Genomic DNA, 26,157 nt, shown 5'->3' on the forward strand with positions numbered 1-26,157 from the left:
ACACAAAGGGACAAAAAGGGAGGTAGATTATCGTCTGGGTCTCTCAGATTTTCGAGTTTTAGTCGCTTGTAGGTGGATTCGGTCCAAAAAATCCTAATTCGGCGAATTAAGAGATTTTCCTCACATCCGCATTCTAGTTTTCTCCACTTGCATTTTCCTTTCCGCGTCACCGCTCACTCTGGTTCGGTTTCTTTTCCCCGTTCTGATCTTCGACAGAATCGGTGGTGGAGCAAAAGGGTAGTTTGCGTGTGCAGTAGCTGTAGAAGAGGAACTATTTCCGTCCTAGAAACTACCTCTCATCAAATGGGCCATTTCTTCATTTTTAAATTGTATTTTTAAACTCTAAAATAACTTTTTGTATATATTTTTAATTTATAAATATTTTAAATCGATAATATGTGGGTAAGATTTAAGAGTGATATTTTTTTTATTTATAAATATTTTAAATCTAATTATTTTACTTATTTTATTTTATTTTTTTAAATATAAAGTAATAAAATGTGTAATTATAATTTTTTAATTAATAAAATTTTTAATTGATGGTGTTAAATAAGTAAGAGTTATTTTTTTAATTGTTTATTAAAATTTTTAATAATTTTTTATTTAGATATAAGCTAATAAAAAGTGTATTTGATTTTTGAATTTTTAAAAAAATTATTCAAAATTTTATCATGTAATGATGTGGCAGATGACGTGTCAATAATAATGATGTGGCAGCCTATGTGTTTATCTACAATATCGCTTTGATGACGGGGCGACGCGTAAGCAGTCAAAGCTTACTGTCGCCTTTGATTGTCCACATATACAGTGGACCGGTCAAAGTTCGGAGGTTTTGCAAATAAGTTTAGGTCTTCGTTATTTTTATAAATAAGTTGTTTCAAATTGGTATTTTGGTAAAATTCCCTATGTTCTATAGTAAAATAGTGTATTCAAAATTAAGGGAAAAATGATACTTCCAAGTGAGTTAAACTACATAAGCATTTTATTATGATTTGTTGAAACCAGTGCGCTCAAACCTTTTAAGAAAACAACCACACGGACTGACCTGATCGATATAAATATCTCAACATGATTTTATATGGTTGACATATGAATTCATTTTGAATAAAAAAGTATATATTTGTGATATGTGTCATGATAGGTCGGTCAGTATAAACCATTGTGTAGCACCTAGTAACCTCCTCCCCAAGGCCATGGGCTAACCTTATCCTAGTTGTAGCACCTTATGCTAAGACCTTTCTATGTGCATAGTTGCCCTACATTTGGCTCAAATCAACCAACCTAACTAGTGAATTAATATGCCAACAAAGTTCTTAAAGACATATAGATAGGCATATCAAATAATCATTCAAAATGTCATAGGCAACCTCTAGTGAAGGTTTTCTTAGCCAATGCACCAAAGGGTTCATGAGAATAGGGGTTAATGACTTCAAAACCCTTGAATCCTACGAAGTCCATGAATGGAAGAGTAAGTCTCGAGAAACTTTACAGTTACCGACAGACACTGGTACGAATAGAAGACGCTCAGCTTCAAAATTCTCGCAGGCCTCTTGTTAACCTTAAAGAAATCAAACGGTCAACAATGGCGTTTGCCTCTCTGCGTGTGGCCGCGCTACAAAACGACTCGACTGTCTGTCAAACAACAGTCCCAATCGTGAGACGCGTCTCACAATAAAGTATTGGTAAAATAAGTTCTCTTCACTTTCTCAGCTGACCGCTGGGTCTTTATTTGTAGGAAATGGAAGGGGAAGGGGGCTTTTTGGCGCTCTTTCCACTTGGAGAACAAGGGCGATTCTCGAGATTCTCTTCCTCCTTTATTCCTACAACAAAGCCTATTTTTGATTTCTACTTTCTATTGTTCGTTGCTGCTTCTGCTTGCAGGAATGGCGTCCGGGAAGGAGTTGGAAGTAATCAAGGTGCGCTCCTTTCTCTTTTTGCTCTTTCTCTCTTGCTTTGCTGCTAATTGAAGTGGATTTGATGGTGCCTGTTTCATGAACTATTTTTTCCAGCGCGCAAAAGTGCTCATGGTTGGGGCAGGAGGCATTGGTTGCGAGCTTCTCAAGACTCTCGCTCTCTCCGGATTCCAAGATATTCATATCGTAAGTGGACTTTTCCTTTTTTGAGTAATTTCGTTATGTTTCGAGGTTCTTCAGTGGTGAAGATAAAAACGCTTTGGTTAATTCAGTCTGTTATCTTCGAAGTTTTAAATTTTTTGCTCTCATATGTTTTTTGATGATTAATAAGGTGGTTATTTTCTATATCTGTTTCTTAAGAGTTTTTTGTTCGGGTCAGCTTTATATAAGTTCGTCTCTGCCTCTCAGCTTTCGATAAATTGGGTGTTTCATCTAGGCTCTCACTTCTTCGTTTATTGAAGATATTTCAAAAGTTTGTTAAAGAGGCTTTTTCATTTTAATTTTAATTTTTCAATATGACTATTGCAAGGGTTTGTAAGGACTCCTCCTTTTTAGCCATTTGCAATCTGGTTCTGATTGGATTTCTGTTCTTAAAGCTTCATGAAGTAAAAGGTGCTCTTTGCACTTGTGAAGCTTCCACATTAATTTTCTCATTTTGTCATCGTGCTTATTTTTGCAGATTGACATGGACACAATAGAAGTGAGTAACCTAAATAGACAATTTTTGTTTCGCCAATCCCATGTAGGACAATCAAAGGCAAAAGTAAGTGAATCCTGTCATGTTGTATCATGCCCTTTGTATCTGTGTTAAGTAGGCTTTGTTAATAAATTAAATCTTTTTATCCAGGTTGCTCGAGATGCTGTATTGAAATTTAGGCCCCACATAAACATCACTGCATACCATGCTAATGTCAAGGACCCTGACTTCAATGTTGAATTTTTTAAGCAATTCAATGTGGTTTTGAATGGCCTTGACAATTTGGATGCCAGACGACATGTGAACCGTCTTTGCTTGGCCGCTGATGTCCCTTTGGTTGAAAGTGGGACAACTGGCTTCTTGGGACAGGTTTTTCTTGTTTGTTTCTCCTTAGTGACATATTGTTAATGTTTTTGTTTAATAATGATTTTCCCTTTCATGGTTGGAACATGGCTTTGATACGAATGCTGATGTTTAACTTTACCATTCAAAGAAAATAAAATTTCAACTTTTCAAGAGGATAGCCAAAAGTATATTCACTTTCTACAGAATTGGGTGTCTAAATCAATGTGGAATAAAAAATTTGTAGTTTTCATTTATTCTGCCTTGTCACGGTTAATGCGATTTTCCTTCTTTTTTTCTGTGGGGGTGGGGTGGCTAGCTTTGGTCTGCCATTAAAATTGCATGCTAGTGTTGTTTTATTTCTTCTGCTCAGAAGGCAAGAAAAATGGGCAAATGGGACATGTGAAGTCTTATTAGTGGAATTACTAGAGCAATATTTTTTCCTGTAGTTCTGGGATTCTATTTTCATTCTAAGGGATTGGAAATTGAATTCTAGAAGGGGAGGAAAACATGTTGTTATTTTTCCTTTCAAATATTTTGTGCTCTTTCTCACAAATTATGACCTTATTATGTAGAATTTTGACATAACTTCCCTTGTGACTAGCTTTTCTTTGTGTCATTCTCATATAAAATGACTAGCATATCTTTTAAACCTATTTTCAATACTTGCCATATTGAATGACAGAAATACGTGTTATTAAAACATGGAAACACAGCATCATTTAAAAAAAAAAAAAAAAAGCGTGGAAACACCTTTTTCATCTATTTCTTTTCTTACATATGATGTAATATAGCAAAAATATTCTTATGTCTGTTTTTTTGAAATTTAAAGGGAGAAAGTACTTGTGGCCCACTTTTTTCTTTTCTTTGAATGATTTATATGTCCTTTTATCATATATTTGCATTAGTTGTTGCCAAAAAAATTAATATCCCATTTAAACCATTTTAAATTTTTATAAAATGACGAATATTTCCATTTAACATATATCCATACATTTTGTATCAGTACTATTGGTATGAAAGGACAAAGGATATAAACTTTGATTATGTGAAAAGATGACTAGTACTCCAAAAACCTCACTAGCTTGTGTTCTGTATTTTATAGAATTCTAGAATTTGCTTTTTTATCTATTTAATGGCAGCAAACTTTGTATGCAATCCCTAGCAAAAGAGGGTGTCTCCCACTGGCAAATCATGTTGGGCAATGTCTCTCCTTGTTAGTGAGGCCTGAGTTGTCCTCCCCCTCTACCTCTAGGGCTAGGGCCTCTATTCATCTGTAGCTCTAATTATTTTATTCTTTAATTTAAAGTACACAAATATTTGAAAAAAAAGCTACTGAATTCTTTATCATGAAAAAACGTATTGTGGAAAATTTTAATCTAGCCATGGAATTCTGGTAGAGATATTCCTGTACTCCCATTCTAAACATGCTTCTGCCTTCTCAAGTCGAAGAAGATATGGCTTATCAGGTTTTGATTAGTTTAAGTTCTGGATATGGTTTGGTTGAGTTGTATGAATTCTGACTGGTCCCTTTATAGTAGTAGAAAGAAACATTTATGAATGTGATAAAATCTTTAAGGAAAGATTACTAGGTTAATGCTGCATTTCTTATTTGAAAAGAGGAACTCCCCTTTATGCAGAAGATACTTAACCTGTCAAGTGTGTTTTTTAATTTTTAAATTTTTAAATTTTTTTGAATGATGATAGTTTTATTTCTTTGATTGATGATAGTTTTATCTTTTGAAGCAAATCCATGCTAGCCACACAATCAAAGTTGTTTATTTTTATTTTTTTAGTTTCTCTTTGGATTAAAGAAACACTCGTTGGGTATCAAGCGCTATATATTTTTTGTAGAAGTTTATTTAAAGCAACAAATTCAAAAACAATAAAGAACACAGAAAATTTCCGGGGTGTCTTTTCTCTAGCATCTTTGTTTTTTATTCAGAATTTGCCGCTTCCTCCAGTGCCATTCTTCTGATTTATCACCATTATGATTTCAATAATCTTTTGTTGTTTTTTCTTTTGAGTAGTAAGAGCAAGAGTGATTTTTGTTTGGTGGATCTTCTGGTTAAAGTCAGATGATATGAACCATTGATCTGAAACTAGACAAGCACTGAATGGCCAAATATCAAACCTGTATTAGTTGGACTTGGTATTGTTCAGTAATAACAATACAGAGTTGGCTTAACTTGAGCATTATAATTGTGATTATGTTTGGCTCTTGTACATTTTCTTACTGGATAAGTAATTGGAGCTACTTTTACTAGCCTCACTCTTTTTATTGTTGGTTGAACTTTGATTGGGCCAATTGATCCTGGATCCTTAAAAAGACACCCTTAGCTAGTTCTCCTGTTAAAATCTATGCTCTGGACCATTAATCTGAAGCTAGATGAGAACTGAATGACCAAAAATCAATTCTGTATTAGTTGAACTTGGTATTGGTGAGTAATAACAAGACAGACTTGGCTTAATTTGAGTTTTACGTTTATGGGTACTATTGGCTCTTGTACATCTTCTCACTGGATAAGTAATTGGAATTCAGACTTTTACTGGCATCACTCTATTTATTGTGGTTGATAATGGATAACTTTGATTGGGCCAATTGATATTGGATCCTTAAAGACACCCTCAGCTATCCTAAGAGTGCATAAAGAGTTGTTTTTTTTTTTTTTTTTGAAAGCAATTTTTATTCCAAAAGATTGAAGGCAAGGTGATATGAGACTAAGCAGAGAGTCCCTTACAAACAGGGATTGGAAGGTCACCCTCTCTTTTGCTAAAGATTCAGCCAAACAATTAGCTGATCCAAGAGCATGGCTCCAAGTACAAACAACCTCCAAGGAGAAGTCCATGATCTCATGAAATATCTGCCTGTGTCGTCAAGCAGGGTCTAAACACTTTGAGCACCACTTGGTCGCTATTTTTGAGTCATCCTAAATACAAAGAGAGCCACCAATGCAGGAAATGAAGATTTTGATACCATGATTGAAGGCCTGAAATTCAGCAGTATTGGAGTCAGATACACCCTGAGGCCCTGCACATGAAGCTATCACCAATCCATCATGAAGGCAAAAAGATCCTTCATAGCTTGCAGGTCCTGGGTGGCCTTCTCATTGATAGTAAATCATAACATTTTGATTTGTTCAAATTATTTTGTAGCGTAGCTATCTATATTGAGTTCCTAACTATAGCATTTTGATTTGTTCAAATTATTTTGTAATGTAAGCTATCTATATTGAAGTCTCTATCTTAGTGGGATGCATTTATTTGTTTAAGTTGTTCTGATGATATTTGTTATTTTATTATCCCTTGCATGTGAAGCTATCACCAACCCATCATCAAGGCAAAAGTACCGATAGCTAGCATGACCTGGGTTGCCTTGTTCAGTGATATTAAACTGTAACATATTGATTTGTTTAATATATTTTGCAATATCGCTACTGAATTGATTAGTTCCCTAATTATTTAAGGTATTCTGATGATAATTGTTTGTTTTTTATTCCTTTTGGAACATGAGCTGATTTTTTTTTTTTTTTTTTTTGTTGTTGTTTATGATGAGCAGGTCACTGTACATGTGAAGGGTAAGACAGAGTGCTACGAGTGCCAGCCCAAGCCTGCCCCAAAGACATACCCTGTCTGTACCATCACAAGTACTCCATCCAAGGTTATTGTCATGTTTTTCTTGTTATATTTTTATATATTTTAATATTTCCTATGAGTAGTCATGTTTCTGACCTGCATTTATTTATAAATTTTCTTTGAAATGGTTTTTTGTTGATATTTTGAATCACTCAGTTTCCTTCATATTGTATAATTTCCAATTGTTAAATGGATAGATATTTTGACTATTAAGGGAATGAACAAGTTGGTAAGTCTTTCAAAAAACAACTTGGTAAGCATTGTTTCAGAATTTGAGAATGCTGATCTAAAATTTTCTATCTATGCAACAGCTATTATTAAATGTGAAAAGTACTTACTTGCCCATCCAACAGCGGTTAAATCTTTATTAATGCTGGAATATTTGCTCATAGCTTTTTCTCGTTTTTGATTTCTGATCACTTTTTCACTTAGCTCTGTGTTGGGTGTTTGTAAGATTTCTAAGTATTTAAGCTTAATGATCAATGTCATCTTTCCTCAAATCGACTAGGTGGTCTAATGTAGTTATGTAAGATTAGTGTTGAGAAGTCCTTTGGAACAGATCATATGATTGAGGGTGGCTGCAATCATTTAGTTGAGCGTTAGATGGTTTTCTGCTTAGCTTGATTTCTTTTCTTGGTTTCTGGACATAATTTTATTCTTGCTAAAAGCTAGAACCTTCCTGCATATGTTGATTCTTTGAGGCTTCTTTTCTACCTTGGTTTAGGTTTTGTTCTGTCATCTATCTTTTAGCTTTGGGAATTATTGCTCATGGTTGAGGCCATCTGGTTGGGGTTTTGGCTGTTCTAGATTTAGGTAATTTTTTGCTATTATATCATAAATCTTCAGTATTTCCTGTCCTGCTGAGGTCATCAAAGTTTCTTACAAAAGTGTTGATTTTTAATTTTTTTTAACCTGATGATGACACACACACAATACACACCTTTTCCCATGTAATTTGAATCTGAGACCTGACACTAAAAACCTTCCCATGTGGCCATTGAGCCAAAGGCCCATCTGGCTTGTGATCATTTCTGGCCTTATTCTAAATCTGGATTTTGATCTCATAGGCATAGCAGATCTCAGTCTGGAGTGGGATCCTTGCAGTCATTATACTATACAAGGAAAAATCACCCAGAACAATACATTGATGGATTCAATCACACTAAACCATGGATGTTTGGCAGCATTCTAGTGTTTCTAATCTTCTCACTTATCACATTCTTCATTAGTAAACCATGCCACTCATAAGAAAGTAGATATCTATTATCATGGGAAGCAAGTAACTCAAAAAGCAACACTAAGAGAAACATTTGTTGAGGTGGATTCTTTGAATCAGTGGCATTTGGAATTTTTACTCTAACTGAAAGTTTTCCTTTAAAGCAGCACTCAACATTGTCAATCGTATGTAGGTAATGTGAAAAATTTGTTCTGGCTAGCACTTTCTTTGTAACGGTTGTAGAAAATAATGAGACTAGGGTTTAGAGAGGAGAGAAGAGAAGATGGAAGATAAGCAAAAGAATCAGTATTGTGTCAAGAGGAATTCGCAAGCTTGCATCTCTAATTGACCTTGTTATGTAATTAGATGGTATTACAATTTATTTTTGAAAGATGAACATGGGTATAAAATTTGGATAATAAAAGTTACAATATTGCCCTTGAATTTTATCTTTGTTTTTCTCACTTCTAAGTTATATAACCAAAATATCCATAATTAAGATAACTTGGTCAAAACCTATCTTAGAATTCTTATTACAGCTATCACTGTTGGTACTCTCCCTCAAGCTAGAGCATGTATCTCAATCAAACCCAGCTTGTTACAACGGAGGACAAACTTATTTTTGCATAAAGCTCTGGTGGATACATCACCAAGTTAGTTTACTGACTTTACATAAGGAGTTGAAATGACGCTAGACACGGACAAAGTCGCAATTAACTTTAATGTGGTTGTCCACTTGTAGAAAACAGGGTTACTTGTCATGAATATAGTTGCCTGGTTGTCACATGATGTCCTCTTTGGCTGGGTAATTGTTAGCAAAATTCAGATAGGAGAGATTTCATTCCCATTAACTCTGATGTAGTATGACTCATAGCTTTATACTCGGCCTCTGCACTATTTTATGCAATGACTAATTGTTTCTTATTTTTCCAAGCTCTAAGATTACCTCCGGTAAACGTGCAATAACTATTTTGATCTCCTATCACACTTTGATCTCACATGATCAGCATAGAGAAATTAGACATGTGATGGTAGCTGTGAGACGTATAAATTGGACATTTTCTTCAGGCTTCATTTAACATAGTACATGATACACAGAATTAGACTTCTGTGGCTTTTAAAGATATACTGATTGATAACACCTATTGTAAATGGAATACTTGGCCTTGTAACTGTAGCATAAAGTAACTTCATTGTGTTTTATCATTTGGTTGTGGACTCAATTTGTCACGAAGATCAAAGTTGGCTTTTGTAGGTCTATATCTACAAGCTTTGCACCTAACAACCATGCCTCAGACAACATGTTAGTAATTTACTTTTGTTATGATAATAAATTATGTTTCTTGCATTGCTCAACATCAATGCCAAGGAAGTACTGTGTTGCTTAATAAATTCACTCGCTGTTAAAAAAAAAAAGGAAGTACTGTGTTGCTTAATAAACTCACTCGCTGTTCAAAAAAAAAAGTACTGCTTTACCTGGATCTTTTGCTTGAAAGTTCTTTAGGTATGCCTTTTGTCTTTTCAACATGATGTGTGTGACTGCCAGGCAACACAATATCATCAACATAAACAATCGGTATTTCCTTGGAAGGACATAATGTAAACAATTCCTTTAGCTCTTTGTAGGACAAACACAAAGTGATTAACATGATTCCTTCAAAATCCAAATTCCATGACCACCTTGTTGAACTTTTCAAGCTAGGCTATTAGACTCTTCTTAAAACCAGAGGTAAACTTGAATAACTTGCAGACTTTACCTGTCTTCCATGAGCAATAAATCTTGGTGGTTGTTTCATATACTCTTCCTCTATAAGATTACCATAGAGGAAGACGTTTTTCATATTGGGTTGTCTTAAATCACTCACTATATTCCCTGCCAATATAAGGATGCTAATAGAACTTAATCCACCCACAAGAGAAAATATATCGGGATAATCAAAGCCGTATTTTTGCATGTATCCTTTTGCAACTAACTTGGTTTAAAAACAACCAACTATTTCTGTGCTAGGAGGATCACAAAATACACAAGTATTCCTGGATTGCAAAACTTGCAGTTTCTCTTCCATAGGCCCCATTTTGACTTTGAGTTCGACATTAGATCTAGATACAAAGGGATGATAAGATGGGGACAAATTTATGAAAGGAAACAAATGTGGAAATGGGAGACCTTGTGGAATATAAAAAAGGTCAGTGTCAGCAAAAACATTATCAAATGAATCTCCTTGTGAAGTTGATGATGGTGGTGGTGGAGCTATAAAAGGGTCTTCAATGGCCACATGTTTCTTCTTTTGGCACATGTATACTTTTAGGATTTTCTGTGTCTCATCATGTGGCTGTTGCTCATATGTCAAAGGAAGAGGAAGGGGAACTGAAGAAGAAGACTCTAAATATTTTGTTAGACTTTGAAAAGTATGGTACATTCAAAGAATTTATCATCTTTTGATGTGATGGGACAAATATATTTATATATATATATAGATATACATCATTTTTGAACTAGAGAATTGCTCAAAACTGCGCACTTGAGGACACGGGAAGACAATTTATCAACAAATTGCAAATTTATATACAATGTAAGTGCACCTCAAAACTCGAGGAGGAAGAGGGAAAAATGTCCAACCTGGCTTTAATACATGAATTGGAACATGACTTTCAGAACAGAGGAAGTTGTACAGTTCATCAAGCTGCTCATAGAAAGAACTGCTTTACCCTAAAACTGTTTAGGAACTTTCATTTGAAAGAAGGTGTTGGTAACATCAAATAAATGCTTATGCTTGCCCTTCAGTTACGTCATTCTGTTGTGGAATATAGGAGCATGAGCTCTGGTGGAGCATGCCACAAGATGAGTAAAAATAGAAAATTTGTTATCATATATTTCAAAGCATTATCAGTATGCAATGCAGAAATTTGAGAAGAAAATTGAACATTGTTTCACTATAAAAAAATTGGCATACATCATAGATCTCAGTCTTTCTTTAAATGAGTAAATAAATAGGTGGTTTTGCTACAGACTGTCATAATCAGTAACTAACTTATGCTACAGCTGTAATAGTAATCCTTCTTGTCTGTCATTTATTCTGTTATGCTATTTGCATCGATGGTTTTTGAGATTTTTTCACTGTGTATTGAACCTTCAGGAGAGGAGTCTTAGCTTTGTTTACTTATACTTTCTCCTGTGCTTTAGGGTTCTGGTTCAAGTTCATTCAAGTAAAATGGGGCACAAATTTCAGTCGTCTGTCATTTGGTGAGCTTGACAGACAAGGCCAAGAATCCTTTATGCTTAGTAGCTCCATTAAACTGACCTATAAAATCTGAAGGATTCTTGGATTTTCTCATGGAGATAATTGGTAGATTTCATCTTTGAATTTTCTCTTTTCTTCTATGATGCATAATTTTGCCACATCTAATCATCTTTAAGAATAGTGGTAATGAATGGCCTGCTGCCAGCTAAGGTACAGCGAATAAAAATAAAATAGTGACAACAGTGAAGAGGGACTTTTCTGAAAGAACAACAAACAGTGCAGATAACTGATAGATTTCATCCTTGAATTTTTTCGTTTCTTCTATGATGCATAAATTTGCCACATCTAATCATCTTAAGAATAGTGGTAATGAATGGCTTGCTGCCAGCTAAGATATAGAAAATAAATAAAAAATAGTAACAACAGTGAAGAGGGACTTTTCTGAAAGAACAACAAACAATGCAGATATGGTAGATTTCATCTTTGAATTTTTTGTTTTCTTCTATGATGAATAATTTTGCCACATCTAATTATTTTAAGAATAGTGGTAATGAATGACCTGCTGCCAGATAAGGGTAAAGCAAAGAAAAATAAAGTAGTCACAGCAGTGAAAAGGGACTTTTCTGAAAGAACAACAAACAGCGGATACTCAAATGGAAAAAGTTGATATGTTCTTTTGAAGTAAATAAAAATAAAGTAGTTCCAACTGTAAAGATTCTCTGAAAGAACAACAAACAGCAGTGGTTTCAAATTAGAAAAAGATGGTATGTTTTTTATATTGCATTGTTTTTTCTTGCTTCTCAATAAAGGAAGTATATGATACGACATTCTCTCTTTTTTCATGGGTACCTTGAAAAGAGGCCCTCTAGCCTTCTACTACCTTTTTTGTTTCTCATGTTTAGTACTGGCATTGGGTAGGCATCACTTTTTATGTTTATGGACATTACATTAGATTAATTTCCATCAGAAGCATCATGGTGGTTAATTTTGTGGAGTCACAGTGTATGCCAGCATATTTGCTGATAGAATTCTATAATGAAAATTGGGCCAAACGAGAAAAATTGTGCTTTTTGTTGGCCTTAATATAGGATTCTTGGCTGTGTGATATTGAACGGTGGGCTGGGTATTTAAGAATTACTATTCTTATAGAAGTCCATAAATAGTTTTCTTTTGACTATTATATTAGTTTAAGTAAGCAATCTGTTTGTTTTTCAATTTTGATTTTCAGTTTGTTCACTGCATTGTGTGGGCCAAGGACCTTCTCTTTTCAAAGTTATTTGGAGATAGAAATGAGGATAATGATCTCAATGTGCGGTCTACTGATGCTGCTGATTCGTCAAAACAAACTGATGATGTATTTGAAAGAAGATCAGATGAAGATCTTGACCAATATGGGCGAAGAGTATACAATCATGTTTTTGGATACAATATAGAGATGGCTTTAGCTAATGAGGAAACATGGAAGAACAGAAACAGACCAAAGCCCATTTATGTCAAAGATGTCCTTCCTCAGAAACAGACTGAACAAAACGGAATTGCAGATCAGAATTGTGGGGCTGAAAATTCACAGATATCAGTAATGTCTTCACTGAGCTTGAAGAATCCACAGGATGTATGGAGCCTTTTTGAGAATACACGGGTCTTTCTGGAGGCATTGAAACAATTCTTTGAGAAGAGGGAAAAGGTGCAGTAATCATGCTTTCTTCAGTAACTTTTCTCACAAGGGTGATGGCAGTGGGAATTTGCTCTGTTTAAGCAGTTCAATAGCTGCCATTAGAACCTAGGAATCCGCTGATACCTTTGATTTGATGATACTTCCTCTGTATTATTTGTTTTCTTTTCTCATCCTTGGAGTTTCTATCTTTACTTGGTATCTTTCTTTTTGCGTTTGTCTCCAGGAAGTTGGGAGTCTCACTTTTGACAAAGATGACCAGTTAGCTGTGGAATTTGTTACTGCTGCTGCAAACATAAGAGCAGCTTCATTTAATATTCCTTTACATAGCCTTTTTGAGTCAAAGGGTATTGCTGGTAATATTGTGCATGCTGTTGCAACCACGAATGCTATAATTGCAGGCTTAATTGTGATTGAAGCAATCAAGGTGCTTCAAAATGACGATGATAATTATAGGTGAGGGCCTTGTTTATGTAGGTGCTTCAAAATTGATGCTGATAATCAAGGTGCTTCCGCTCTAACTTATGTTACACATGCTTTATTTTCTTTAATGGCCTGCCCCTTAGACTGATAAACGTGTCGGTGTTTTGCATCTTTGACTTCTCTTACTTGTTGAATATTTTGAACTTTAATGGCAAATTAATGAGGACCAAAACGCCCTCAGTTTTTTGTTGCTTTGTTCTCTATTCAATTTGTGCCTCTTAGTTATTGCACTTATCATAATTAAATATCCCAGTTATTATTTTGCAAACTGGAAAGGGCCATCTGAGTGTACTCAAATGGTCGAAATATTGTTTTCAGTTAAGCCAGTGCTCAAAAGTATTCCATCTCAAACCTAATGGTTATCCATATAGAACTGAATCCAGCTTCAAGATGGTGCCATGACTTAACACGTGGTTAAATCACTTGAGATTCAGGATCAAGTGATAAAAAACAGTACTTAATACGTAAATTTGCAATTGTAAAAATTTACAAACCGTAGAAGTGATGAAGATCCCTAGTCCTAATTCAGGAAAGCCTGTAATTTATGTCCTTTCTGGAGCATATTATTATTGTTTTACTTTTGACAAGTCTTTTTACTTTCTGTCCTGTAGTGGTTGAGACATTCCAACCATGTGCTCAAAAGTTCCTCTGTTATATGGATTGCAAGATCCTTAGTGGGTTGGTTACTGTCATACCTCACTGGTGTCTCATGGATATCATTTTTTTTCTCTGCAATCAATTTAGGCTTGATCTTTGTTTCCAAAAAAGTTTTCCCTAATTTAATCAGGCTTTTTATACAGAATGACGTATTGTGTGGAACATCCTTTAAAAAAAATGCTTCTGATGCCAGTGGAGCCATTTGAGCCTAACAGATCTTGTTATGTCTGTTCTGAGGTATCAAAATACTATCTTAACAAAATTTTAGGTATCTCTATGACATAGAAATTGTTAATTTGCGGTATCTGGTTGAAACAGACACCCCTCTCACTGGAGGTTAATACTAATCACTCAAAGCTGCGGGACTTTGTCGAGAAAGTTGTCAAAAAGAAGCTTGGCATGAACTCCCCTTTGATTATGGTTGGCGCAACCTTACTCTATGAGGTTGGAGATGATCTTGATGAAGCCATGGTCGCAAATTATGAGGCGAACCTAGAAAAAGTATCAAGAGAGTTCTACTTGCATTTTATATTTACCCTTTTCTGTTTCATGTTGGCTCTTTAGTCCCAAAGTGCTACTTAGAATTTTGTGTTTATATTTTTGTAGGTGTTAGCTGAACTTCCGGTACCAGTTATCAGTGGGACTGTGGTTAATGTTGAAGATCTTCAACAAGAACTAACATGCAACATTAACATCAAGCACAGGTCTTTTCTTTTCCACTTTGTCTGCCCTTAGCTGTGCAACTTTTTACTAACGTTCTTCCTCTTAAAGAATCTCATTAAAATTGCAAGGACGTTAAAAAAAGATTTATTTGGTTTTAACTTGCAAAATTAGATGCAAGATATATCTGGTTTTGCACTGTTTCACTTTTTCATGTATATCTTACGCTTTGTGGCTAACTGACTCAAGCATGATGGTGCAGTAGCAATTTGGGTCTTGTAGTTTAAAGTTATTTTCTTTATATCTTACGCTTTGTGGCTAACTGACTCAAGCATGATGGTGCAGTAACAATTTGGGTCTTGTAGTTTAAAGTTATTTCTTTTAAGGCATAATAAATGTTTTAATAAAAATTACACTATTTACAAAAAAAAAAGTTTGTGGAGTTTTATCGTTCTCAAATAAACAAAAAGTTGTGTTTTTTAACAAGAAAAGTAGTAGTGCTGTTTTAGTCACATGGTCAAGTGGAATCTCTTTCTCAATAGCCATTTAAAAAAGTCTACCCAGGTTCTGGGTTTCAACATTCAAAAAGAAAGGGCATGACAATTGTTGTGAAGTTTTACCATTCACAACTGAAAACAGTAGTGCTGTTTTAGTCCCATGTTCAAGTAGAATCTTTCTTGACCGCCATGTAAGTGTATAAATCAACATATATCAGTATGTTTGAAGCATTCCTCTGATTGGGAGATTGCAAAGTGAATGATAAATTATTTAAGGCACAAATAAAATCTTTTATTGCCTTGAAATCTTGTAGGGAAGAATTTGATGAGAATGAACCAGATGAAATGATTCTGGCTGGCCGGAGCCTGCCTCCGGCTGAGAAAGATAACAATTCTGTTAGCAATGGAGGAGAGAGCACATCAGATGCTACTGGAGTGTTGAAGACAGAGGAGGACTTGGATGAGATAGAATTAGTTGCAACCTCAGAAGTGTCTGTGATCGGAAGTAAGAGAAAACTATCTGAATTATCCAATGCAGATGATAGGGAAGTCGTTTCAACTGTTTCTTCTGTGCATATATTAGCAAATCAGATGGAAGAAATAAATGATGATGAAGATGATGTGGTTATGTTAGATGAGAATCCTGTTCAGTCTAAGAAGAAACGATTAGACTAAGGTTTCCTTACTGCTCTAATTGATTTTAGAGGTTTGCTCGCGTTCTAATTTGTACAAATAGTTGATATCATTTTTTTTTTGTCCATGTAACTTAGCAAAACGGTAGATGTCTGCTTAAGTTGTTGGTCGGTAGGAATTTCTTTTGAATATTCACCTGTTCTGTAGAAAAGTAGGAGATCACTTTGCTTGAAACCTATAGGAAACACATATTGTTACAATCTTTAACTCTTGAGTTCTCTTGATTTCCATTATCAAATTATGTAATCTGTTTCGAACGAAAGTATGATGATGTAATGCCACTGATCAGTAGTTTTGATTGTCTTTGTTGATGATCATTTGTAAGCAACAAGAGATGAATTTTATTGAACAGTTGACAAATCATACAGGATGAACAATTCCAAATACTTCTGTCGCATGACTCGGAATCTAATCAATTCTTAGCTTTGCTGAGTTTCTTATACAAGTCGTCCCCAAGAATTCCTCGAGAAGGGAATGTCGAGCAAGCGAATAAGAATCACTTCTAGATGGATGTCCGTTTTTTATACAAAATGGGGAAAAATCGATGATCACATAGAGGCTACAAAACTCTATTTTTGTGGATCTCTGCAGTCCAGGCATGCGCATTTAAGAGCCGCATTGGTTGCTGCTGAGTGATCTCCGGCAAGAGCTCTGAGGGAGAGGCACTCCCTGTCTCTCCAAATACTTCCTCTTCTTAGCATCAGGGATTTCCGGTTTCTTGAGATCCTCTACACATTTAGCGTCGGTGACGCATGTAAAAGATTGGGACTTGCCAGAGAAGTACCTCGACAGCCCTCTTCTCCTGGAGAGACAAAAACACGAGCAGGAACAGAACTCGTTAAAACACACACACACAAGCACAGATGAACGGAATTTCTTTCAGAAAAGGAGCATTGGTGCGACTAGAGGTCTTACTTTTGGGGAAGATGGCTTCGAAGAGAACCCATGTTGAAAGTCTTCAATTCGTCCATCTCTATAAAAACTCTAGTGGGAGGAATCCATCTCTTTATGGGGATGGAGAGGGGGAGAAATGGACGAATTCATGTGGAAGAGAGGTCCGCCAGTCGTGGGTCTTTAAAAAACCGTTGGGAGGAACGGTTATGGAGGTTAACGGTCGGAACTCTTCCTTCCCCTTTTTTTAAGGATATGGATTTGAACGCCCAGCGAGACGTTGAGATTGAAATACTGGGAATTGCTATACAACCAGTAAATTGAAAGAAACTGTTTTTATGCATAGCTTCAGAAATCAGAAAAACTCACCATCTTCCATCCTCCATCCTCCATCCTCCATGCTTAACTTCATCGTGTTGATTCTCAACCCATCTCTTTCCGATGTACGATTCACTCTTTTGCTTCTATCTGAAAAAATGGCTTCTATGGAAAAACTTTCTGGTTGGAGGGACAATTGAAGGATGATCGCCTTATCTACTGTCAGCGTTCGACAGTTTCTGTATAATCAGCGAACGGGGTTTCCGCTTTCAAAGATACAATTGAAGTCGCCGATCTAAAACGGAGACCTGTTTGTGATATATTGGTTGTGTGTAAATCATCATTTATGAAAGAGCTGCTAGGCATCTGCTTCTATTGAAGTCACCTGCTTGAAATGCAAGCAGTTGGCTCCGACCTGGGGATAGTTTCCAGTTCTAAAGCTCTGATCGGAGATCCAAGCAGACTGACAAGATGAGTAATTGGAAAAGAGAAGTTGCAGACAAAAGCTTTGATCTACATACTGTACATTGTTTACAAACCCAAACATTATCTTTCGCATTGAGCACAAGATGGGTAATTGGAGAAGAAAAGTTGCAAAAGTGATCTTGTTTGCTGGAATTCTCCCATTAGATTTTTATTTTTTTGGTGGGTTTATAGATGTGCTAGATAAATATATTGTCCATTAGTAACCTTCTGGTTCATTCTCCGATCTTCTCTCTTCTGATGAACGACATAATTTTCTTTCATTGTCGACAAGCTCTATCCTAACATGATTTCAAGCATTCCACTCCGGTTTTTACGATTCACCAAATAAACCAAGCAAGACGATTTAATTTACGTCACAGAAAGGTGTGATGAAAGGCGATTAAAGAAGACAAATAACTACTCTGAAAATTAGAAATGCGTATATAAGAAGATACCTGAGATTAACACCATTGGAAGTGAGATACTCTCGGAACCAGTACCACTCAGTTCAATTATTCTTTTTGAAAAGATTAACAACACTTATTCAACTTATTCACAGCTTATTACTCGGTTATTACTTTAGAAAATAAAACACATGATGGTCTTAACTTTTTTATCTTATCTTCATATCATTCCCCATTTACCTTTTATTATTTGACACCCTTTCTCCTATCATCCTTTATTTGATTCTCGTTTACCCCCTTTGGCCAACCCTTTTGGTGCATCATCGTCTTGTGAATGACAGACATTACCCACTTTAGTGATTTATTACCACTACATTTTTTCAAAAACATTTGAGGTTGATTTTGACTTATGTTGTATTACCCATTTCTACCTTTTGAGAGTATGTGTCCGGTTTCATACTTATCCTTGTGACACCATGATGGAGGAGATTATTACTACATCTATGTTATCTATTTCAAGTTGGGATCACAGTCATTACATCCTAGCTTGAAGAGGAGTGTCGGAAGATATAATATAATTAGAGTGTCATTGATATAATTAGTTTATGTTTTTTTATCTTTTCTTCACTCTTAATAAAGTAAAGAGTATAATTATAATATTAATACTTTTAATATCTAAAGATATAGTTTAAGGGGTATTACCCTATTTTCCTTCTCTTTTATCCAAATTTGTCACTTTTCCTCTCTTCCACCTAAAACCTTTTCTCGACAACTTTTTTTTTTTTTTTTTTCTCACCCTAATACTACTATGATTATACATTATGAAATTCTAAGTTTCAACACTATCCAAGCATTAATAAATGCTATATTTCTAGTTTAAATAATTTTTTTATTGGATTTGATTATTATGAATGCAAGTGACTGAACCAAATGGCCAATAGGTTCAAGTTGATTTATAGTCAAATTTATAAGTTTCGGATGATGAAGATAAAGTGTCCACATGTCATTGTTGTGTTTGAGAAGTTTCAATTTGATTTTTGTGCATTTTATGGTATTCGATATACCTCTTATTGATATAGATAAACATATTCGCTTCAATTCCATTCTGCTCAAAGTAAGTGTTACTGGGTAGACTGTATTTTTTTTTTTTTTTTTTCATTTTGTGCATGGGACATGTTTTCCACTGGTACAAGAATAGCAAAAAACCAGAGTGGATAGATCAGAGATGTCTTCTATGGTTAAACGGACCTTTTCGTTCTCTGGTAGCGTTTGATATTCCAATCCAGTGGCGACTAGACACACCACCCAGTACGTAAAGTGAATAGTTTTCGTCAGTTACAGAGCCGTTAATAAGAATGCGTCCCTCTCTGGAATTTAAAAGATCAAAGAGATCAGAAAGAACTCTGCTTCCATTGCCAGACAATCTGCTGCAACGATTTTCACTCGAGGCATTTTGTGGGTCTTTTCTTTTCTTCATTTCTGGATAATCAGTGTTCTACACATTTTGCATTTCCTTTTCCGATGAAAGATCTTGTTGAATCTGTAATCTGCTGCTTTAAAACCTGAAAATGGTTCTCTGGTTTGCAGGGTTTTCTGGGTGAACTGGGATCAATGGAGACAGGTACTTCTTTGGGTTTGTGTTACCTGTTCACTACTGTTTATTTTGATTACTTAAATCTCAAATAATTAGTTTGATCAGTGGTTTTTTTCTTCTGCAAGAAACTTTTCATATCCCTGCATATGAAATTTACATGGTTTTCCCCCAGAGAATCATGTTACAGCATTTACTTCAATTTGGTTAATGCAGGTTTTGCTTATTAGACCTGAATTAATGGTCACTTTTCTCTTCTTGACTACTACCATTTATTTTTTGTTCATTACATGGACAGACACAAAAGAACTTCAAATCAATCCGTTTATGCAATTATTCTTGATTGATTTTTAAGATTACAAAATGAGCTTTCTTCCCTGATTGATTTGTTTTTTTTTTTTTTTTTTGACTGCCAGACAATAAAGAGTTGCAGCAACAACATCAGACAGATGAACGGCGGTGTTCATTGCTGGGACTGAGTAGCCATGTCGCCGACGACGGAGGCCTCTATGATAAGCCATTGCCTTGCTTTCATTGTGGAATTGGATGGTTCTGGTGAGCTTTTATGGGCATCAAACACTGACTCTAATTTCGTTTTGATGGACTCTTGGAAGCTACTTTTCTTCTTCTCTACTCCTTTTTCTACTTGAAAAGAGAAAAAATAGTTTATAAATTTAAAAAATTAACTTGGAGGAGAAGTAAATCCAAAACACGCTGCAAGAAAATAGTTTTTCCCAATGAACTGAAACTGGGTGATAACTATTGACTTCGAATGCAGTTTTGTTGCAGGATTCATATTTCCGCTCTTCTGGTACTATGCCACCATTCTCTATTTGAGAAGTTATTACCTAAAAGATCCCAGAGAAAGAGAGGGCCTTGCAGCATCAGCCATTGCTGTATGTAACTACATATTTGCTGTTTTCCTGCTGTAATCAGTTTGAGTATTTCTTTTGTTTCTCACCTTCTCTTTCTGTTTCTTGAAAATTTTGCAGGCTTTGATATGCTCTGTGATGGTTCTGATTTTGATGATTGCAGTATATTATCTCTAGTCTACTCTAATGGATAAATGTAATCAAACTGATAAAAGAAAAATGAGGAAGACCTCGAATCATACAGGGGAGGGGGGTAGTAAAGGCTCACTTCAGTCATCAAAATGAAGGCCTTTCGGTCTCCCATTATTGATTCCCCAAAGCTTTCCCTTTATTTTCTCAATGTTGTTCGTTGTATGACTCTCAAGTCTATATTATACACAGCATAACTGATTTACTGAGAAAAGTTGAATGAGACAGAAAAGCTTCCAGTGATTGTAAAGTAGGATGAGAAATTTCAGAGTTATGCAAAAATCAAGAGAGGATTAATTCACAACGTTGAGAACAGAAGCCATCCATGGCCACTAGGATTTTCATACTGTAATTCATTCATCAAACAGTAATGTATTGCTTGATCCACAATGAGCAAACCAAATGAGAAAATGTGACTCCGTTAGTAGTAACGGTATTGTTAGTAACTACATAATACACCAATTAAATCAGTCTCATAATGCACTCACCAGATCGATATGACACTCCTCTACAAACAACCTTAAACATGAGGCATACAAGTTTCTTCCTCAAGCATCTTTAAAAGTCAATTGTGTTTTGGAGTTTCTCTATCAATAGGCACCATCACTTCACAGGCTGCTTCCATGGGCATGGAGGAATTCCTCAGCTCCTCAAGCTGCAAAGAAGCTACTTTGAGTATAAGCAAACATGAGCAACTAAATTATTTGAGAGATAAAAGGTCAAGACTATGCAACAGTTTTTGGGCGAACATGATCTTTAGCTGAACTACCAAAAAGATATTTCTTTTTTTTTTCTTTTGATTGTTGAACATCGTACACAAGACCTTAAACTAGAAATCTCCCCATGCAGTCATGCAGCCAAAAGGCCCAAACCACAAAACATGCTAAATGGGAGTAGTCATTAGCCACTTCACCTCACTGAAGATCTCACATGGTTGCATTATTTTTTTTATAAAGGCTGAATTTTTTATGGAAAATGAAGGCTGAAATATTATTACTTTACTATTTTACCATTCCAGCATATAATTATTCCTTGGGTCATTTTTAACAAAGTTGATCATTTATCTCTTTCATGTCCATGCTAATTTCTGGAAGTGATAATAGTAGGAAACCTGTAAATTACAGTTTAAGGCCATATGATATTCTAAATAATTATTCCAAATATGTATAGAATTTCTTGCTACACTAGTACCTCACGACAAGCTTCCTGATGAGCTGCCAAAAGCTCATCGTACTTCATCTGCAAATCTGACTTTTCAGCCTGTAGCCTTTCATATTCAGATAAAGTTGGACCACCTAATTTGTTCTGGACAAACCTGTCAGGCACATCATAGATGTTTAATTCTATCCAACAGCACATCTCACAGAAAGAATATCTAAGATGACATTCATGATTAATTATGAATGATAATTTCTTAAGTAAAAAAGCATTTATTTTGCCTCAAAGAACTCGCAAATAATCAAACGGTGCACTTGTCCTACAATTTTACAGGGTTTAGTGAAGAACATAACCATAGTCTAGCATTCAACCAAGAACATACTCAACTGCAGATGAAGGTTTGTCATTCTCCTCATATAGAGCAACGAGAACTACAAGATTGCAAAACAATGACTTAATACCTCAATATGCACAAAAAGAGGAAGTAATATAACTACATCAGAGAAACCAACGCTCTGAAGATAAGATAGAGAACAACCTTTGGTGAGAGCATCAAGTACCCCACTAGACTCTAGATACTTCCTAAAAGCCTCCTTCTTTGCTTCCTTTTCCTGCATCAGAAGTAAATGGTAAATGCCACTTGGAATATGTAAAGGGTCATTTAGCAACTTGCAGAAGCACTTGAGAAACCGACTATTTGACACAGAAAAAGAAATTCATTACCAATCTAATGTTGCATTTTTCAAGCTCTTCAGTACAAATCCACCAGCATAGTTTGGTCTTTTCATTAGAGGCAGTTTCACACTTCTCCCATGGCAAATAAAATATAAAGCTAAGTGAAACTCAGTCAAAATGAAATCACTGTTACTCATGGTTGACAGATACTAAGAAAATGGTGAAAAAGCCAAAGTGCATTGGTACTTGTGCACTAAAACAAATTTCAGTTTTTGCTGATGGAGTCTATTATAATTTGTATAGAACTTTGCATCTCAAATTTAAGTATTACTTCCCCTCTCTGATTTTTTTTTAAATTTTTTTATAATGGCTCTATGATTGAAAGTCTGCAGAATAAATTATAACTTGCCTCACTGATTGAATATTCCTGGATATATGACTTTTTCCAGAAAAGATTCTATAGATGTTGTTAGAGTCATGGAAAGAAACATAGACTTCATCTTCTAAATAATACAGCAACAGTCATAAACGTAGTATAGGCATACCTCCCACTTCACTATTTGAACAAAGACAACCCAGATCCCAAAAAATGTAAAACATCAAGTTGGTAAGCATTTCCAGTAACAGAAGAAAAGTGATTATTTTTAATGATAAGAGGAAAAAGAAGAGAGACAGAGAGAGAAAGAGAAGAGTAATAAGCAAAAAAAACAACTTCAGTGACATAGAAAAGGCAAACAAGAAATGGTTTCATCTGTGTCAAGAAGAGGACAAATAAAAGGAAAGTAAATGATAATGAAGCAAAAGAAAAATTACTATATCCTAAGCTAAAAACATCTCCAACTCAGACTAGACAATAGAAGCACAATCACCACCTATAAAGAAGAAGATAAAGGAGAAATATAGAACAAAAAAAACAAAGCAAATAAGAACATTTTATGTTGCTTTAAAGATAATTACCATCTTTATGGCATCAACAAGATCCACTAGAAAGGAGAGGAGTCAAAAGTTCCTATTTTCCACTAGTACAATTTGCTGTCCTTTTATGATTTGTTGGAGATAAAAAGCTGCCATGGACATAAGAGATGGCAAAAAGTGTCCTGCAGAGAATGTAGAGTCCCTGCAAAATGAAGCCTCCATTTAGTACCTATATTACCTTGTTACCTGGATTGGAAAATTTTCTGATAGTGTCAACTGATGAAAATTATAGAAATTAGTTACAAGACAGTTTTGAGGTTATTCAAGACATAAGTGCATTGGAATAAATTTTAATTAAGGTTAAAAAGATACACTTTTTCTACTTACAAAAATAAAAATAAAAATTATAACCCCTTACTGTATCTTTACTTAAAGTGAGACGGAAACCATTTTTTTAAGTTACTCAACTCTACAACTGAAAATGTGATACACAGAAACAACTTCTCCCACAAAATGCAAATCAAATACAGGTGTGGTCAAGGTTGTCTCTCATTCTTTGGAACCAAAGTACGCAATCAGATATACTGAACCCAGGTAAAGTTTTTAACATTAAATCACACAACAATCTTGGCAAACCACTAATAACACTTCAGAGATGTAAGTTTCCTGTGAAGAGCATAAAAAAGCCAAGGCTGGTAATTGCAGACAGAAGGCTAGGATAACATAGACAAAGTTGTAAGAGACTGCCATTTGTTTTCCGGATGATACATTTATACATTTCGTTGTCTGTAACAAACAAAAACAGAAGCAACTCAGACTCGTGCTCCTAGCAACTCTTTCTTCAAACAACGAAAGGAATTATCTGATCTGCCTAAAAAAACTAAAACTAAAAAAAGATCTATTTTATAGGCCACATCTGTGTGCAGAATGCAGATCAAGCATGAAATCCACCCTGACAAGTAACACACGAGAGAGAAGCATATACTACTATCAAAATCCTGAAATTTCAGCTCCATGCTCATATCTATCCATTCAATGACCCAGATCCACTTACCAAACAAAAGCTTATGGCACCGAAAAGGAGAAAAAGAAAAGCAGAGCCTGCCATGGATGAGAAAGCAACCAACTTTGTTTTGGTAGGAGACAAAGGCGGCATTAGAGACATGTCTCATCCAATCTATGTTTGAAAAGAAGCAAAAAGAAAAACGAAGGAAAGCGCTTGCCTGGCGATCTTCGTCGTCGTAATGGTAGGAAAAGGAGCGCTCTGTGGTGATAGCAAGAAACTGAAAACCGCAAGGAACAGTAAGCTCGTCTAGGAGATGTCTCTTCCTTCGTCTCCAAGATTGAACGAAGCACTCGCTGGGGGACTCAATAGTAGGCCAGCAGACTGTCCACCGAACCGGTGGCTTGACTGGTTCTGCTCACCCAGTAATAATTTCTGATTTTTTTCATGTCAGTTTAGATTTCTTGTAAGTAAAGCAACGGAGCCAGAAAGATTTGGAATGAGGAACAAAATATAAACAATTGTTAAAATATTTCACATAGTTGTAATTATTTTAAAAAATTTCATCAAAGCATATTTGATAAAAAATAATGTGTAACCTAATATGAAATAAGTTTACATTAAAAGTTTTTATATTTCACCATTGCCAAAAGCTTTTAGTAATATTGACTAAATATCTCACAATTAACCAAAAAAATTAAGATAAGGGGTGAAAGTATCTATTTTTCTCTCTCTTGAAAAGCCTTACAACAGAGGCAGGACTATCCAGGCAATTTTCTTTTACCTTGTTCACCAGAGGCAGGACTATCCAGGCAATTTTCTTTTACCTTGTTCACCAGAGGCAGGACTATCAAGGCCATTTTCTTTTACCTTGTTCACCAGAGGCAGGACTATCCAGACCTTTTTCTTGTATGGAACCTTCTCCCTTATTTTCTGCCTGCCTAAATGGCCTTTTAATTACTTTACTTTCCTTGCATTTTATTATTCTTTTTCCATTGCATAAACTCTACAAGGAAATGGTACAAGAATTTTCTTTGGAGTTATACTACACAATTGACATTGCTGAGGATGAAATAACATATTCTACTCTATGTAGAGCAGTTGATGGAAAGTAAATCAAGAAAAATTAAGCATTGATTTAAAAAGTGAGAAATCAAAACTAAATGTAGATTATCTAAATGAACTAAAAGAAAGAAAAAACAAAAAGTAGAAGACGACAATTAGTCGTGACTCGAAATACAGGCATAATACTATACATGTATTTTTGCAAAAGAAATATAGTTTGCATTATCAAACTAGAAGAAAAAAAATTGCTTAACTAACATTTCTAATGATCTCAAAATCTAAACTTAACAATTCATCTCATCTAACCATTGGCATATATTTTTGTCAGAAAAACATAAACTAATTTTAAATAAAACTGCACAACAATCTTACTAATGATATTCTCAAGCCTACTGGAACTGGAAGTTTCACAACCCCAGTATACTAAACCTACAAGAAAGTACTGAGCTATGTTACAAGTGACAAACAAGGCATTGCACTTCCACAATTCTAATGAATGTTTAAATCAAATATTGAACAAGACTGTAACTGCAATTTTCACATCTTGTAATTCAGCTAAAATGGGAGCTTGTAAGCTGCATGAAACAATGGGTGATATTTGGATCCAACAACTGATCTGAGAGTGGCTGGTATGCTGCTCATGTGATTTCTGATTTTTTTTTTTTAGAGAAAGGTGTGAATGTATTACTAGAAAAAGTACAAATACATACCTTACTGTACAAGGCCTTCCTCCTCAATAAGATATTGAAGGAAAACACCTAATTTAGCCTGATTATCCACTAAGTGATTAGTAGATCTAGGAATACAATTCCAGCTATATTGCAATTAAGAAATTAAATTACAGATATCCTCAAAAAAATCCTAGTGCCTCCAAGGAGGTTTAGAAGACTTCTTGCACCAATT

At 35.1% G+C, this 26,157-nt stretch overlaps 3 protein-coding genes across 6 annotated transcripts; 2 read left to right on the top strand and 1 right to left on the bottom strand.

Moving 5' to 3' along the window:
- Positions 1–1,661: 1,661 nt before the first annotated feature.
- LOC137933983 (SUMO-activating enzyme subunit 2-like) lies at positions 1,662–16,062 on the top strand. Of its 2 annotated transcripts, XM_068778145.1 has the most exons (12): positions 1,662–1,682; positions 1,882–1,916; positions 2,010–2,099; positions 2,593–2,676; positions 2,761–2,979; positions 6,512–6,613; positions 12,275–12,730; positions 12,945–13,174; positions 14,002–14,095; positions 14,177–14,359; positions 14,465–14,562; positions 15,330–16,062. In XM_068778145.1, the coding sequence occupies exons 2-12, from the start codon at positions 1,884–1,886 to the stop codon at positions 15,688–15,690; spliced, it is 1,950 nt and encodes a 649-aa protein (XP_068634246.1). In that variant the 5' UTR covers positions 1,662–1,682; positions 1,882–1,883; the 3' UTR covers positions 15,691–16,062. The 2 variants fall into 2 exon arrangements, with proteins under 2 accessions (XP_068634246.1, XP_068634245.1); XM_068778144.1 differs by lacking the exon at positions 1,662–1,682 and having other exon boundaries at positions 1,781–1,916.
- Positions 16,063–19,397: 3,335 nt separating this feature from the next.
- Positions 19,398–20,426, top strand: LOC137935462 (large ribosomal subunit protein eL20z-like). Its single transcript, XM_068780112.1, has 4 exons — positions 19,398–19,407; positions 19,794–19,932; positions 20,156–20,273; positions 20,370–20,426. The coding sequence occupies exons 1-4, from the start codon at positions 19,398–19,400 to the stop codon at positions 20,424–20,426; spliced, it is 324 nt and encodes a 107-aa protein (XP_068636213.1).
- A 415-nt stretch (positions 20,427–20,841) lies between these two features.
- On the bottom strand, positions 20,842–24,595 carry LOC137934839 (uncharacterized). 3 transcript variants are annotated; one of them, XM_068779383.1, is made up of 6 exons: positions 24,410–24,595; positions 23,229–23,388; positions 22,135–22,207; positions 21,979–22,027; positions 21,630–21,753; positions 20,842–21,093 (listed from the first exon to the last, which is right to left on the bottom strand). In XM_068779383.1, exons 2-6 carry the CDS (start codon positions 23,229–23,231, stop codon positions 21,004–21,006), a joined length of 339 nt encoding a protein of 112 aa, XP_068635484.1. In that variant the 5' UTR covers positions 23,232–23,388; positions 24,410–24,595; the 3' UTR covers positions 20,842–21,003. The 3 variants fall into 3 exon arrangements, with proteins under 3 accessions (XP_068635484.1, XP_068635483.1, XP_068635485.1); XM_068779384.1 differs by having other exon boundaries at positions 21,001–21,104; XM_068779382.1 differs by lacking the exons at positions 23,229–23,388; positions 24,410–24,595 and having other exon boundaries at positions 22,135–22,213.
- Between the last annotated feature and the right edge of the window lie 1,562 nt (positions 24,596–26,157).

This window comes from Aristolochia californica, unplaced genomic scaffold (assembly GCF_029961685.1).
Source record: "Aristolochia californica isolate CCGP_79_NKW_82.1479 unplaced genomic scaffold, dmAriCali1.0.hap1 SCAF_6, whole genome shotgun sequence".
NCBI lineage: Eukaryota > Viridiplantae > Streptophyta > Magnoliopsida > Piperales > Aristolochiaceae > Aristolochia > Aristolochia californica.